Genomic DNA, 15,301 nt, shown 5'->3' with positions numbered 1-15,301 from the left:
GATAATTATTTTGATATTTTCGGATTATGCCAGCTATGTGGTCCACGAGAATTAATTTGTAATGGAAATGGAATATGCTATTTGCACGTAGGGGTACAACACCCCCTCAAATAGGGATGGACTTCACAAAAAATGATTAAAACACTCACACTATACAACAATGACACAACACTAAAACACAATGGAGTAAGATGGTGTTGTGTCATTATTGTGTTGTGTAAGTGTAAGGATCACTCCTCGGGCCTCACATACTGGGACTCACCTCATGTGAGGGAATGTTGTGCCCATATTGTGCACTGGGGAGTGATCCTTACACTCACAATGCACAACAATGACACAACACCAAGACATAATGGAAAATGTTAGATTTACAACACCAATACAACAACTGTACAACAATCCCTCATATGAAGGTGGGTCCCACATACTGGGGCTCACCCTCATGTGAGGGGTTGTTGTACAGTTGTTGTATTGGTGTTGTACAAGAATCAAATCCCAGGCATAATAGAGTGGGGTCCATGTATTGGTCCCTCTCCATTGTGCCTTGGTATTGTGTCATTGTTGTGTAGTGTGAGTGTTTTAATCATTTTCCATGTGCACTTGAAGTGCAAATAACAAACCCAATTTGTAATAGATTATGGGCCTTGATACCTACACAACAACTCCACAACACCCCCTCATATGGGGTGGGGCCCAGTGTGTAGGGCCCACCCCATGTGAGGGGGTGTTGTTGTAAATTTATCATTTTCCATAAATTATAGGAAAAGGTTGGAGGAAAATATTATCTACTAGAAAAATAGAGGAGAGAGACATTAATTATGCAAAATTATGTGAAAAGTATTACAATACGCCAAACACATAGTTAATGTCGAGATGTGATTTGTAATTTGACAAAGTTAATTGCGTTTTTTAAAGAGTAATGTTAAAAAATATATTTTTATTTTATGTAGTTTTAATTAATTTTTGTATTGATTGTTGTTAAAAAAAAAAAAAATCAAGATTATGATACTATGTCACTGTCGTATCAGTATTGTAGAATAATTAATGTAGAATAAAAATATAGTTTCTAGAATTACTTTTTTAAAAATTTGTAGTTTTACTTTTTCTAAATATAAAATTGTTTCTTCAAAGCAAGGATTTGCTTTAGATATAAGTTAGCAAGCTATAAAAAGTTCTAAATTCTACTATTTTGCAAACAAACCTCTTATCCTAATCGCCACATGCTCCACATAACTTAGCAATCAAATGCTATATTTGCTTATGGCCACCTAATTGTGACGGCAAGAGTAATGCACTGTTTGCAGAATTTGAACATTCATCATGTTAGGCGTAATCTAATCGTGTGACTCACCGACTCACAAAAGAAACTATATCGTTAAGGGATATTCATTGTTATCTTGCAGAAATATTCTATTGCATTTTTTATATTATCACTATTGCATTTTTTATATTTTCACTATTGAACGTTGTACTTAATTTGTCATTTTATAAGATCAGTTCGACAATTCCATTAGAGAAACCAACAAAAAATGCTGTATTTGCTACCTACCAAAAAAAAATGCTACATTTGCTAAGGTATTTTTAAAAGACTAACTAGTTTTGTTGCTATTTATTATAAAAGATAATTACATGGTTTTGAACACCATTGTGTTATAATTAGAGAGAGAAAAGAAAAATAAATAAATAAATAAATAAAAAACTATTGTGTTAGGTCTTATAGAGCATCATTATCAAGCTCTCTAAATTTTTCTCCAAATTTAAGCCAAACAATCTACTTTTCTTATTTTATCCATCACTTTAAAGTAGCTTCTACATCAAACTTTCCAAATATTTTTCTATTTTAACTATATATTATTTTTTATTAATTTTGAGAATAACTACTTTAACTAACTACTTTCATGAACATCAAAATTGCACTAACAATTAGCCAACTCTCTTCATCCAACTTTTGCCCCTTCTTTCTTTGCAAGTGCGTTGATTAGAGTAGACTTGCCAGCATTCTGAGCCCCAATTACCCACACATTCCCTCGAGGACCAGCTAATTCCTTGACGAAGGACAACAGATTCTTCACACCCAAATCCTTCCGGGAACTAACCAAATAAACCCCACTGATCTTTGGGGCACCTCCAGCCTTAGCATGATGCCAAACCCATCTATCTAACTTAGCAAGTGGAATTTGCGATGGCAGGAGATCCACCTTTGTAGCCACAAGAGCAAGCTTTGGTAACCTTTTGCCAAGCTTCAGGTCATCCCTGGCTCTTTCCAATGCCTTAAACAACGATTTTGCTGCCCGTTTCGGGAAAGAGCCATCAAAATCAACACAATCAACAACCATAACCACAACAATAGTGCTGGCATTCCCAGTGGGTTTCATCAACCGGGTAGCGATCAACCTATCAAAATCAAAATCTGGTATCAAGTTTTCAGCCGTTTGGTTCTTCACCTGCCCATAATTCCTCAGTGAACGACACCGAGCACACACTGTGACCTCTTCTTTCTCTTTCTGAGCCTCCCTAGCCATCTTCTTCTTCTCCGCTTTCGGCACCTTATTCTTCTTCACCTTCTCAAATGTGTCCTCGTTAATATTACCATAACCAACCCCCGCCGGGGCAAATCCATCCAAATCCAGCTTTTCCTCATCCTCTTCCTCCATTAACTTAGCTTCCAATTCATCAGAATCCCAATCAAACTCATCCCCCGTTTCTAAATCATCTTCCCCCTCATCACTCTCATCAAGTTCACCCTCAATGCCATTCACAAACCCCTTAACTGTATGGACATCAAATTTTCCTACAAAAAAAACAATCCCACCACAATCAGCCAAACACCAACACAGTACCACCCAATTTGTAGAAGTGGAAAGAGACGAAATCAAACTTACAAATCAAAAATTATGACCAAAACCCCCAAATTATCACCTACCCACTTTTAAGTTCCACAAATTAGCCCAAATCCCACCAGACCCATGAATTTTTTTTCCAGTAAAATCCCCAATTTCCTTTCCACCAAGTCTCGATTCTTCCCAAAAATGAACACCCCACAAACAAAATCATCCAAAACCACGAAACGCCCAATCGAAACTACTTATTCTTCACCAAAATTTTTCTGCTGCTTTTAATTTTTCTTTCCTTCTTTTTTCAATAAACAGACACACAAAACCTTCTGCCTCCATCAGAGAGAGGAACTAGAGGTAGAGGAACAGAGAGAGCAACTTTACCTTGTGATCTGACTCGGAGGCGAACGCAGAGGAGAGGAGGAGGAAGAGGAAGGTGAGGAGGGGGAGGGATCAGACGGTAGAGGACATGGAGACCACCGACGAACGTTCGTATCTATGCTGTCCATATCCAGATTTTCAAAAGGTCCTCTTAGACTTTCTTTGAGCAAATGGGGAGAAAGTGAAGACGGAAGGCACTGAGAGAAATGGAAGGGAAGACGGAAGGCAAGGAAAGGTGCGGGAAGCAGAATAAAATGATATTTTTTATTGAATGGCGTAAGAGTTGTGAGGGTTAAATTTAGAGAAGTTTTCTCATATGAGGTAGTTTGGAGAAAGGATAGAGAGTTCAATACAGAGGTATTTTTGACAACTTTCTCTAATATTTGGTGAAAAGTTCAAATTAGAGAGTTCAATACTGATGCTCAATCCGAGCCGCAGGAATGTTCCCTGTACCAATGGACCGGACCACTTCGATGGTGATGGCAAGCTCAATAGGCCCAAACAAGGTCCATTTAAAGCCGAAAAGAATGATAGGGATGGGGATTAAAGTGAAATAGTGAATTAGAAATTGTGTTAGATTAGGATTTCATTAATAAGGATTATTACATTGTTTTAAGATTAGGATTATGATTAATTTTATCGATGGAGTTCTAATCAATTTAGGCTTATCTTATTGTAGTTTATTTGAAGACTATTTTGTTGTTAATAAAATTAACAGAGAAAATATTTTGTAATCAATTTATGATATTTACTAGCCCTAAGTGGAGTTTTGTTTGATTTCCAATCACAGCCCAATTGCAGTAACCAGTAGAGACGTAGATATATTGAAGCTCCCTTATATGAGTAATATTATTTTTCACACTCATTTATGATATTCATGTTGTACCGGCTTACATGTTTTAAATAATTTTCTTTTATTATTTTTAAGTTATTGACATGAAAAACAACTTAAAAAATACTACGTCAACCAATTTGACAAGGATGTAAAAAGTAATATCACTTTCTCATATACTTCATTGTGGTCTACGGGCAAAACTTATATGAGTACCAATTCTGTCGTACACGACTTAGCTATGAGCCATTTAGCCTCCTCCAATAGTATTTTGAATTAACATTCTCATTAGAAGTGGAAAAAATATCCGATTGCAATTTAACCGACTTATTTGATTTAACCAAAAATATCAAAATTAAAAGTTTTCAAAATAAAGTCGATGAATTAACCGACTTTAGCGGTAACCAAACCAAAAACACCCAAAATCGAACCGACCGAACCGATACCCATCCCTAATTCTCATTTCCCGTGTTTGTCCATTATGGTCGATAGTGTGAAAGTTCCCTAAAGAGATCACAATAACATATAAGTGTTCAAAAGACCAAGCATGCCAAAAACTAAGAGGGAGATAAGGAGGAAAAAAGCTTAACGATTTTTTTTTTTTTTTTTTTTAAAAAAAAAAAGGTTTATGTAATTTTTTAATTATTTTTTGCAACCTATGTGGCATTCTGAATTAAATTTATTGTGTTTTAATAGAAAAGTTATGATTGTGAATCTCCATGAAACCAAAATAATAACTTTTTTTTCGCATAGCATTAAGTATTATTATAGCATTAAGTGGTGAGTTTTTTTTAAAAGAAAAAAAAAAAAATTGAAGCACAAATCTCTGAGATTTTATTTCAAAACGTTTTCTTATATGGGATTTCATTAAGCTCAAAAATTGAAAGCGCAATATTATGTTGTCATAATTTAATACTCTTCAAAACCATATAGAGACAAAATTTAAAATTTAAAACATACTACATTAACTACTCATAATCTACCATATAAATACTGCATGCATTTATTATAAAAAAAAAATGCTCCAGCGTACAACAAAATAGTGAAGAAAGAAATCGTACAAGTCGGTTAAAACATTATATTACTCTTTTAGATTGGTTATTTCTACTTCTCTCTTTTTGGGGTTTGAAAGATTTTGAATTGTGAAATCAAGAACATCCAACAGCGACATTCAAGAGAAAAACTGAGCGGTGAAGTACATAATTTTTCTTTTCTTTTCTTTTTTTTAAGACTTTGCTTTCATTTTTTTTTTTTTTTTTTTTTTGTGTGGTTTTGTTGATGTTAAATTTGACATTGATTCAATATGGGTTTCTATTTAATCGAAACCTTTTGTTGCTTTTATGTATTTTTGTGTTTTATGTACTTTGATAATTAAAATCAAGATATTCTTCTTACTATGCGTTTAAATTTTGAAATTAAATTATAATAAAGAATCTCGCGCACATCGCAGATTATGAGCTAGCATGTGTAATGATATACTTCACACTTATTTATCACATTTATGTCAGACCAGCTGATATGTTTTAAGTGTCTTTTCTTTTTAAATTATTGACATGAAAAATTACTTAAAATACACCACGTCAACCGATATGACATAGGTGTAAAAAATAGCATTACTTTCCAATGTACTTCACTGTGGTCTACATGCAAAATTTATGTGAGCACCAATTCTGTTGTGCATGATCGACTTAGCTAGCTATAAGCTATTGAGCCTCCTCCAACAATATTTTGAAGAACATTATCATTTCCCGTGTTTGTCCATCATGGTAGATAGTGTGAGAGTTCCCTAAAGAGATCACAAGAACAAACAAGCATTCAAAAGACCAAGCATGCCAAAAACCAGGAGGGAGATAAGGAGGAAAAAGCTTAGACAAAAAGCAAGACGTCAAGGTCGACTGTTGCTGATTCCAAACCGTTTCTTGCTTTTCTAAAAGAAACATTTGTTGGTCGGTGTTGTTATATATATATATATATATATATATGCACCAAACCCAGCTGTTTCAAAACTGGTATTGTGAAAGGAGGGTCGGAAGCGCAAACATGGATGCGGCTGCTGCTTTTTTGCTTAGCATCATTTTCATCCTTGCCTCCCCAAATATTGAAGCTGCACAGCAATTTTCCGGAATGTTTGTGTTCGGAGATTCATTAGTAGATGATGGAAATAACAACTTGCTCGGTTCTTTAGCCAAAGCAAACTATTTCCCTTACGGCATCGATTTTTATGAGGGGCCAAGTGGTAGATTTTGTAATGGCAAAACTATCATTGATTTTCTTGGTAACTCCCTTTTCTCTTAGCCATAGTAATGCTGTATGTACATACTTCCACCCTTTTTTCTTTCTTTCTTTTTGTATTGGCACACCCTAATGTGGTAGTATAACATGACACTGTCTCGCAAGTTAATATATTTTTTCTGTTTGGTGCATACCAAATCTTGTGTAGTCTGTTTTGCACCAATTTTTTTTATCTTCACTATTGCTGTTGTGTTTGAATTTCGCAGGGGAATTGATGGGTCTTCCTTATCTTCCTGCCTTTGCAAGTACTTTCACATCTGTAGGGATTAACGTTGTTAATGGAGTAAACTATGCTTCGGCGGGTGCGGGGATTCTTGATGAGACTGGACTACAACTAGTAATGTCATCTATAGTTCATACATCTTACAATGTTTCTCAACATTTTTTTTGTCCATTACTTACACAACTACATGACACAGGGAGATCGGTTTAGTTTAAGCCAACAGGTGCAAAATTTTGAGACCACCTTGAACCAACTAAAGAGCCAAATGGACGAAAAGGAGTTGAGTCAATATTTGGCCAAGGCTTTAGCTGTGATGATCCTTGGCAGCAATGACTACATAAATAATTATCTCTTGCCCTCACTTTACACCACAAGCTCCAATTACACCCCTAAAGACTACGCTGATCTTCTCATAGGCCACTACACAAGCCACATACTGGTATGGGAAACTAGGATTTATATGCTCGTGGATTGGGATTTCCTGAAACTCTCTGCTTGAAATGAGAGAGGGGGTTGAAGGGCCGAGGTGCCAATGAACCGTACGGAGCACTCGGGCCGGACTTTCTCTCTCATTCCTTGCTCGAATTCTGAAAAATTATAAGCAAAAAATTTCAGGGAATCCTCGTTGTAAGAAAAGTGAGACAGTTAGGGATGGAGGGAGGGGGGGCTGGCAGGGGCATGCCCCCCTGCCCCCTCCAATTTCTTGCCCATAAGAACTTCTAGCTCCGTCCTTGGAGACATTTGACATTTTTCCTTGTTTTATCCTATACTTTTCATGAAGCAGATGAAGCTTATAAGTATGAACTAAAACCTAAGCTATGATTAATTATTTTTTTATTTATTCTTGTAGGCACTACAAAGTTCTGGTCTCAGAAAGTTCTTGTTAGCAGGAGTTGGGCCACTTGGGTGCATTCCTAACCAACTGGCCTCAGGTCGTGCCCCAGAGGGGGAATGTGTATCATTTGTTAATGACATTGTCGAAATATTCAACACTCGACTAAGATCTCTCGTCGATCAATTAACAAGAAGCCATCCTGGGTCAATTTTCGTTTATGGAAACACTTATGGAGTCTTCACTGACATACTTAACAACCCTGATAGTTTTGGTATGAACTTAAACCTCTGCCCCTTCATGAAGTAAGAGCAGCATTTTCTAATTTCTAAGGAGTAATAGCCACCTCACACCGATTCACATAATGTGTTTTAAGTGATTTATCTTTTGTTTGTTTAAATAATTAACATGAAAAGCCACTTAAAATACACGTTATTTATAACTCGTTATATGTGTTGTAGGATTTAGTGTGGCCAACAAAGGATGTTGTGGCATTGGAAGGAACCAAGGGCAGATAACTTGTCTTCCAATGTCAATCCCATGCTTGAAGAGAGACCAATATGTCTTTTGGGATGCCTTCCATCCAACCGAAGCTGTGAATCAGATCATTGCTCGAAGGGCTTATGGTGGGCCTCCTTCAGATTGCTACCCAATCAACGTGAAGAAAATGGCGGAAGTGTGATTCTTGAACTATATATATAATTAATTATAGCCTTATATGAATAATAATCATTAATTGTATACTTACCTACATAAATGTTTGTAAAGGTATATATATGTAGTATTCCCCACCATATTAATTTTACTTTGTTGTATCATCCATGTGCCAATTTTAATTCTAAGGACAAATGAGGACGTGAGAGGACATTTCGGTCTAATCTTCTTCGATCAAGTGATGCGAACCCACTATTAACAAAATACAGGAACCGATATATCGGTTACTTCGAGAGAGTCGGGATTTCCAATTTTTCTTTTTATTATTGATAGTTCCTCATTTAAATACAAGAATTACATGAAAGACTGATTAGGTCTTGGCTTTTAGGACTAAGACTCTAAATTAGGATTTTTACTCTATTAAGAAAGTAATCTAAATTAGAGATATATTTCTTATTGGACTGAATAATCTTAAAAAATATACTTATTATTGAACTCTAACAAGCAATACCCAACAATTATGATTATATCATATCCGAACAGAACAGGACCAAATGCCCTCTCTTTTACGAACCAAAAGCTTTTTTATTCGAGTACCTGTCCAAACAGGTTGAGCAGACGAGGCTTGATTGCCTTCTCGCATAAGTATGTTATATGTACAGTAGGCAGCTTCAATGCGCATATATAAATCAAATGACATGACAAATAACACTTCACTTACATTGGAAAATCAGACATGCATGTTTGGTGTTTTCAGATTGTGATAATGGATGTCATCGTCCTATAATTCTTTGTTTTGTAGGGCCTAGAATGGCAAAAACAACCAAAGCATGAGTTGGCTTCTCCAAAAGAGTGTTGAATTCGTGTGTGTGGCTCCAATTTCTCCTAAAACTTGTCCCTCAATCTTCAATGAGGGCCTCAAAAGGGTCTAAATCCAAACTTCAATTCCCCCTAAAACTTGTCCCCCAATCTTCAATGAGGGCCTCAAAAGGGTCTAAATCCAAACTTCAATTCCCCTTAAAACTTGTCCCTCAATCTTCGATGAGGGCCTCAAAAGGGTCTAAATACAAAATTTCAAGGCTGAAAAAGTACTCAAAACACTGCTATTAGCTAGGTCGATAGAACTTCTCAACTCATGCAAAACATAAAAATCAAAATTTATAAGTTTAATGCTGGATTTGCACATCTTTTATACCAAAATAAATAAGAGATGAACAAAAAATAAAAATCAAGCATTTATCTTTTATAAATATAATGTTGTATATATAGAGGAAATATATTGCTACATTATTTAAAAAATTTAAATAATGTAACAATATATATGAAATAAATAAAAAAATAACATTAAACAGTAAAATTTAACCAAGTCCATTGACTTAACGACAAAGCAAATGATAAAGAAAGTAGGGAGTAATATTAAATTAAAAAGCAGGTTCATTCACACAATTAAAGAGCCATTTCTGATTGGTTGCCCTAAAAGTAAAGAACCATCCTTGGAAGTTATGCTTTGTTTGATAATAACTTTTTTTTTCTTTTTTAAAAATAAAAAATATTAATTAATAATCTAAAGCATAAACACACCCAAAATATTTAAAATTATTTAAATATTTATAACACATCTAAACATTTAAACGAAAAAAATAATAAACAAAACACCCTCTATAAGTGGTACTCCAATTTAATAATTTCTATTATTTTCTTCCTCGGTTAATTAAAATTTTGGAAAAAGTTAAAAACAATACAAAACGATCCACCACTCCTCCACCGCTTCAACTAGTTTTTTTTGGTTTTTTTACTTATTTTGCGTTCTTTGGATTATCGTCTTCTGGCTCTTATCTGATCTAATCTGATAATGAAGACTTTTGTAATCAGAGTTTGTTTCTCTTTGATAATTCTCGTTCGGTTCTTGACAGTACTTTCCTTACAACAACTACTTAACAGTGATTGTTACATTTATTGCTCGGGGCTCCTAAACAAGCCCTTTTGACCTTGTTTAGAGCCTTGTGCATCTCTTAAAAGGCCCCGATCTTTTTTGGATCCATTCTCTACTATTTGTTTTTATATTTGTATTGTCTTTCCTATTTGGGTCTTGATGTTGAAGAGCACCCCGTTTGATTTGTGTGTTTTGTAATCCTTTTCTCATAATTGAAAAAAAAAATAAATAAATAAATAAATCGTATGCGCAGACAAGCCTTAAAATCTCACTTTTCGGATAAACTTTCCTTTTTCTTTCCGCATTTCAAAATCTTGTAAAACCAATTAATAAAAATTTGGGGTCCGAGACCTTGGCTTTTGTGGACCTCCTTCAATAAAGTCCGTAGTCCGTCAAAAGCTTCCTCTGAAAGCATTTTCTTCTGTGAGTCTCTCTCACGTCTATCACTGTCTGCGCCACTCAAACACTACGCGCTTGCTTCCCAATCGCCGGCGAGTTCCACGGCGAACCTCGCTTTTTCCGGCATTCTTCGTCCTTCTCCGGCCACGATCCACTGGTATTACCTGCGATACTCTCTTCTCTCTCTCTTAACTCGCTCTGTGGCCAAAACCCTATTTCCGTACATTATATGCATGTATGCGACCGTGTGTATAGATTTCTTGCGTTTTGTTCTTCATGCATTACTACTTTGTTGAGTTTTGAACTGATTTTCTAATTTATTGTGTATATATTTATTTGTTTCGGTATGCATATGCGCGCTGTGTATGTATATGGGCATGTGTGCGTTTGTTTATGCTTGTTGATCTTTGTGTGAAATGTGATGGTTGATCTGTATCATTGCAGCAAGAGAGGGTTTCTCCTTGAGCTAGATTTGTGCTTTCTCTCTTTGAAGCTGTGACTCTCGCTCACTCTCTAGAAGTTTAAGAAAGATCTGTTACTTATTTCTTTGATGGGGAGAACTACGTTTTTCTTAAAAAAAAGTATTGTTTTGGGGTAGATCTGTTGCTTAGTTTATGCGTTGATGGTATTCGACGGCATTTTGGGGATTAACCGGTGGGTATTCTAGAACATTTCTGCAGAAGTATTTTTTTATTATTAGTATGAGAATGTACCTTTTGCCCTGTTTGGTTGCTTAGAAACTGAAGGATAAGGTAAAGGTATCATGGTACTGCATTTTCCTGTGTAATTGGTTTATTCTGATAACTCTTATCTTCTGTTTGGTTGCCAAGAATGCAAACTGATGAAAAGGATAAATCGATGTAAACCTGTACATATAATATCTTTTTCTTTTGGTAATATAGATCTGTACATTCAATATCTTTTTCATCTCAAGATAAAAATAACAATTTTAAGCTAACTGCATTTTTTAAGTTTTTTTTTCCTCTTTGACCCTTTTTCCAATGAAGACTCTGGGTGTACTTCAATCTTTGTTGGTATGACTTTTCTACTTTAAACTTTTTAACCATGTTTGTTGAAACTGATTTTCTGGCAAAATTCTTTTATATTATGCTGCCTCTATTTCTCTTCGAGGATGTTCAATTGTTGAAACAAGTTTTTCGGTGTCATTCAAATTAGCTACGGTGATAAATAGCATAAGCCCCTAAATTATACTCTTTAGCACATATTTTTTTGGTTGCTTGGGCATTAGCAAGGCAAAATTATGGCCTCATACCTGGTGGACACTGTCAAACATGGCATTGAACATTGTAGAAAGACAAAGAAAGAGAGGTGGAAACTTTATAAACCATTTTACCTGTATCTCCTAGGTAATAAATTGGACAAAAAAGAGTTAAGTTGGTAAATATTATGATCGCTGTTTTAGATTAGTTTGAAGTTATTATGTAGCAAATTGTTTGAGACACATTGCTGTAATAGTTTCTTGCTTCCCTGTTTATGCTACTAAGTTCTTAGTGTGCTGCTTGTCTGTGCCAACTGCATGAACTATATCTGTGTTCTTTGTGCATACATTTCTTAGCAGTTATATACAAGCGAGCATTGTTTCTGTTGCAGGAAAAGATGAGTTCGGGAAGAGGGGTTGGAAATCCTAATAATGATCCATCAGCCAAGGGAAAAGGTGTATCGGGAGTCTCTAGCCCAAGTGTTGACCAGTTGAGTCATAACATGGCAGACATCAACCTGAATTCAGCACAGGATGATGGTGAATGGGAGGTTGCAAGGAAGCCAAAGAACAGAGCTGGAAGCAGTGCTGCAAAACAATGGGGTTCTCAGAGTAATAATAACTCTAGAGCATGGGGAAATCCAAATATGGGTCAGAATCAAGGGATGCGGAATAATGGTGGACCGGGAAGGGCTTCTGGAAATACCCGGTTGACACAAACTGCTGATCCTAAGCGACCTGCTGGCAGGGGGCATGTGAGACCCCAACCATCCACCAGGAGTTTTGAGGGTAACTACATGGCCCCACAACCTGTAATAGGCCCTCCATTGCAGCATGGATGGAACTGGCCTTCTGTAGCTGGTTCCACTCAATCCAAGGGCTCACAAGATGGCCTGCAAAACGATGAAAACATTTCAGAGTCCCATCATGGTGATGATGTTGAGGCAGATAAGTATGGCAATGCTGATGAGGTTGATGATGATGACTCTGATGTAATTGAAGATACTGATGATGATCTTCTAAGTGATGAATCTGACTCTGATGCTAGTCAAAAAAGCCATAACACTCGCAAGAAGAGCAAATGGTTCGTGAAGTTTTTTGAAATTTTGGATAGCTTGTCTGTTATTGAAATTAATGACCCAGGACGGCAGTGGCACTGTCCTGCATGCCAAGGAGGTCCTGGTTCCATTGACTGGTACCGAGGCCTGCATCCTTTAATGACACATGCCAAAACAAAAGGGTCAAGCAGGCTGAAGGTCCACAGGCAGCTGGCAGAACTTTTGGAGGAGGAGTTGCGCCAGAGGGGAACTTCAGTTGTTCCAGCTGGAGAGGTATTTGGCAAATGGAAAGGTCTGAAAGATGATGAAAAAGACCATGAAATAGTTTGGCCGCCAATGGTTGTCATCATGAATACAAAGCTTGAACAGGATGAAAATGACAAGGTAGGATCATATTTTCTTATCTGTATCCAAATATATTGTCATCACAAAAGCAGCTTCACGTTCTTATTTCAATTGAACAGATTGATTGCCGGATTTAACGTTTACTCTAATTGTACTTATGTTTGTATTGAATGGATTTCAGTGGCTAGGCATGGGAAATCAAGAGCTTCTTGACTACTTCAGCTCGTACGCTGCTATTAAGGCTCGACACTCATATGGTCCACAGGGCCACCGTGGGATGAGTGTATTGATATTTGAGGCGTCTGCAGGCGGCTATCTGGAAGCTGAGCGCCTGCATAAGCATTTTGCTGAGCAAGGAACTGACAGAGAGGCTTGGGGGCGTCGCAGCCGTGTCTTATTTTATCAGGGTGTGAAGCGCCAGCTTTATGGTTTCATGGCAACGAAAGAAGACTTGGATATGTTCAACCAGCATTCCCAAGGTTCTCGCTCTAATCTTTCTCCCCGTCAGTTGAATCCCATAACTTAAATGCATAATGTTTTTTCTTCTCTCTTTCTTTTTCTCTGCGAGTAAGAACTATGCTGATACAATGTTGAGTTTTTGTTATTGATTAGGCAAATCTAAGCTGAAGTATGATATGAGATCGTACCAGGAGATGGTTGTGAACCAAATTAGACAGATGAGTGAGGACAACCAGCAGCTTGTCTATTTTAAGGACAAGGTTGTGAAGGAAAGGAGGCATTCAAAAACTGTCAAAGAATCTCTTGATCTTGTGACTAAGAAGCTGCGCAAGACGGAGGAGGAATTTCGCATTGTGAGACAGAGAACCAAAATGCAGCATGAAGAAAACAAGGAAGAGGTAATATCAGTTTTGATAATCTTGTAGGTATACAATTTATCTATGCATGGATAGTGCCAATGAGGCCTCCACCAAAAAGAAAAAAAAGATTATTGTGAATAATTGTGATACCCTTGGGAAAAAAGAAAATATTGTTAGATCCTATTTCTGTAACTATGCTTGCCTTTTTTTCTTTTTCTTTTTTCTCTTTAAATGTCCTTTTCAAATACGTCACTTTAGGTTCTTTCTTTCTTACTTCATTTTTTTCTTTTTTCTTTTTTCCTTCAAGTTGTCGATACAAAAAGCTTGCTACCCGTTTCCTGTCTCTGTGTTTCTTATGGTTGCTGGATATCTGTTCCTGTTCTGAATATTAATTCTGAACATGTTTTTCTTTGTTAATGAAGATGTACATGCAAGAGCAATTTTTCAAGGACCAGATTAAGATCATCCATGAAACGAGGGATGAGAAAGAGGAAAACTTTGAGAGGCTGCAACAAGAGGAGCGTGAAAAGATTAAGCTTTCCAACGCGAATCCTTCAAACGCTGATGAATCCAGACGGAGGTAAGCAGCTGAGGTGGATATTTGAGAAGTCTAGCATAGTGCTATGGGTGTTGTTTGTTACATTTTTCTTTTTCTTTTGTGTATAGGGCTGAGGAAATCGCAAATTACATAAAGTTCCAAGAAGAAGAGATGGAAGCCTTTGTGAAAGAAAGAGACAAGCTTATTGAAGTCCAGGAAGAGAAGAAGGCTGCAATGAAGCGGAGGCAGTGGGAGGAAGAGGTAGAGCTGGAAAAAGCATTCAATGCAGAACTAACCCAGCTAATGGACAAGTACTCCCCACATCACCCTGATGGCACTGCTGCTGGGCTTTGATGGTGGACGACCCCCCTGTCTCTCTCCTCTCTTGCACCCCTCCATTACCCCACATGCATATTGCATGGACTAATTCCGAGTAACTTTAGACAGTATAGACTTTTACGTTTCCAAAGAATATACCAAAAGATAGGAACAAAGAGAGGGTTAGCATATGGTAATTACTAGTAATTACTGTAGACCTGTGTCGGACAGGTTTTCTGCGTCGGTTTTTTTGGGTAAATGATAGCTGGAAAGCTTTATAGGCCTGTCTGACAGTCTTTTTGGGTAAGTGATGGCTGGAAGTTTTATCTCTCGTCTTGTTTCGTGTTTGTCATAGTTGTGGTGCGATTGGTTTGTGAATGAATCTCTAGAAAGTGATTAATTGATTACGGTAAAGATTACAAGTCTATGCTGAAGAAAGTTTCTTTTGAAGGGGTTTTATTTCTTTTATGATGTGGCATAATCATCAATCCGTGCATGTGAAGTGTCATCTACCCTCAATTTTAGGCTTTTTCAACCTCCGCAGAAAAATCTTCTCGAGTTCGCTAGATAAGTAACAAATAATCACGTTATCCTACTACCTAAACATTATGCACGTTATGCACGT

At 36.7% G+C, this 15,301-nt stretch overlaps 3 protein-coding genes across 3 annotated transcripts; 2 read left to right on the top strand and 1 right to left on the bottom strand.

The window, feature by feature from the left end:
- Nucleotides 1-1,756: 1,756 nt before the first annotated feature.
- On the bottom strand, nt 1,757-3,556 carry LOC133865909 (GTP-binding protein BRASSINAZOLE INSENSITIVE PALE GREEN 2, chloroplastic-like). The gene is made up of 2 exons (XM_062302426.1): nt 3,219-3,556; nt 1,757-2,791 (listed from the first exon to the last, which is right to left on the bottom strand). The coding sequence occupies exon 2, from the start codon at nt 2,652-2,654 to the stop codon at nt 1,938-1,940; it is 717 nt and encodes a 238-aa protein (XP_062158410.1). The 5' UTR covers nt 2,655-2,791; nt 3,219-3,556; the 3' UTR covers nt 1,757-1,937.
- Nucleotides 3,557-6,087: 2,531 nt separating this feature from the next.
- LOC133866373 (GDSL esterase/lipase At5g08460-like) lies at nt 6,088-8,178 on the top strand. Its single transcript, XM_062302880.1, has 5 exons — nt 6,088-6,322; nt 6,546-6,676; nt 6,759-7,001; nt 7,413-7,668; nt 7,856-8,178. The coding sequence occupies exons 1-5, from the start codon at nt 6,088-6,090 to the stop codon at nt 8,074-8,076; spliced, it is 1,086 nt and encodes a 361-aa protein (XP_062158864.1). The 3' UTR covers nt 8,077-8,178.
- A 2,188-nt stretch (nt 8,179-10,366) lies between these two features.
- Nucleotides 10,367-15,007, top strand: LOC133865907 (protein SUPPRESSOR OF GENE SILENCING 3). Its single transcript, XM_062302424.1, has 6 exons — nt 10,367-10,537; nt 11,992-13,041; nt 13,184-13,481; nt 13,615-13,859; nt 14,243-14,400; nt 14,487-15,007. The coding sequence occupies exons 2-6, from the start codon at nt 11,998-12,000 to the stop codon at nt 14,710-14,712; spliced, it is 1,971 nt and encodes a 656-aa protein (XP_062158408.1). The 5' UTR covers nt 10,367-10,537; nt 11,992-11,997; the 3' UTR covers nt 14,713-15,007.
- Nucleotides 15,008-15,301: the final 294 nt, after the last annotated feature.

Source organism: Alnus glutinosa, chromosome 4, assembly GCF_958979055.1.
Source record: "Alnus glutinosa chromosome 4, dhAlnGlut1.1, whole genome shotgun sequence".
Lineage (NCBI taxonomy): Eukaryota > Viridiplantae > Streptophyta > Magnoliopsida > Fagales > Betulaceae > Alnus > Alnus glutinosa.
Note: the sequence above shows the minus strand (reverse complement) of the source record. Positions and strands in the feature narration are given on the sequence as shown.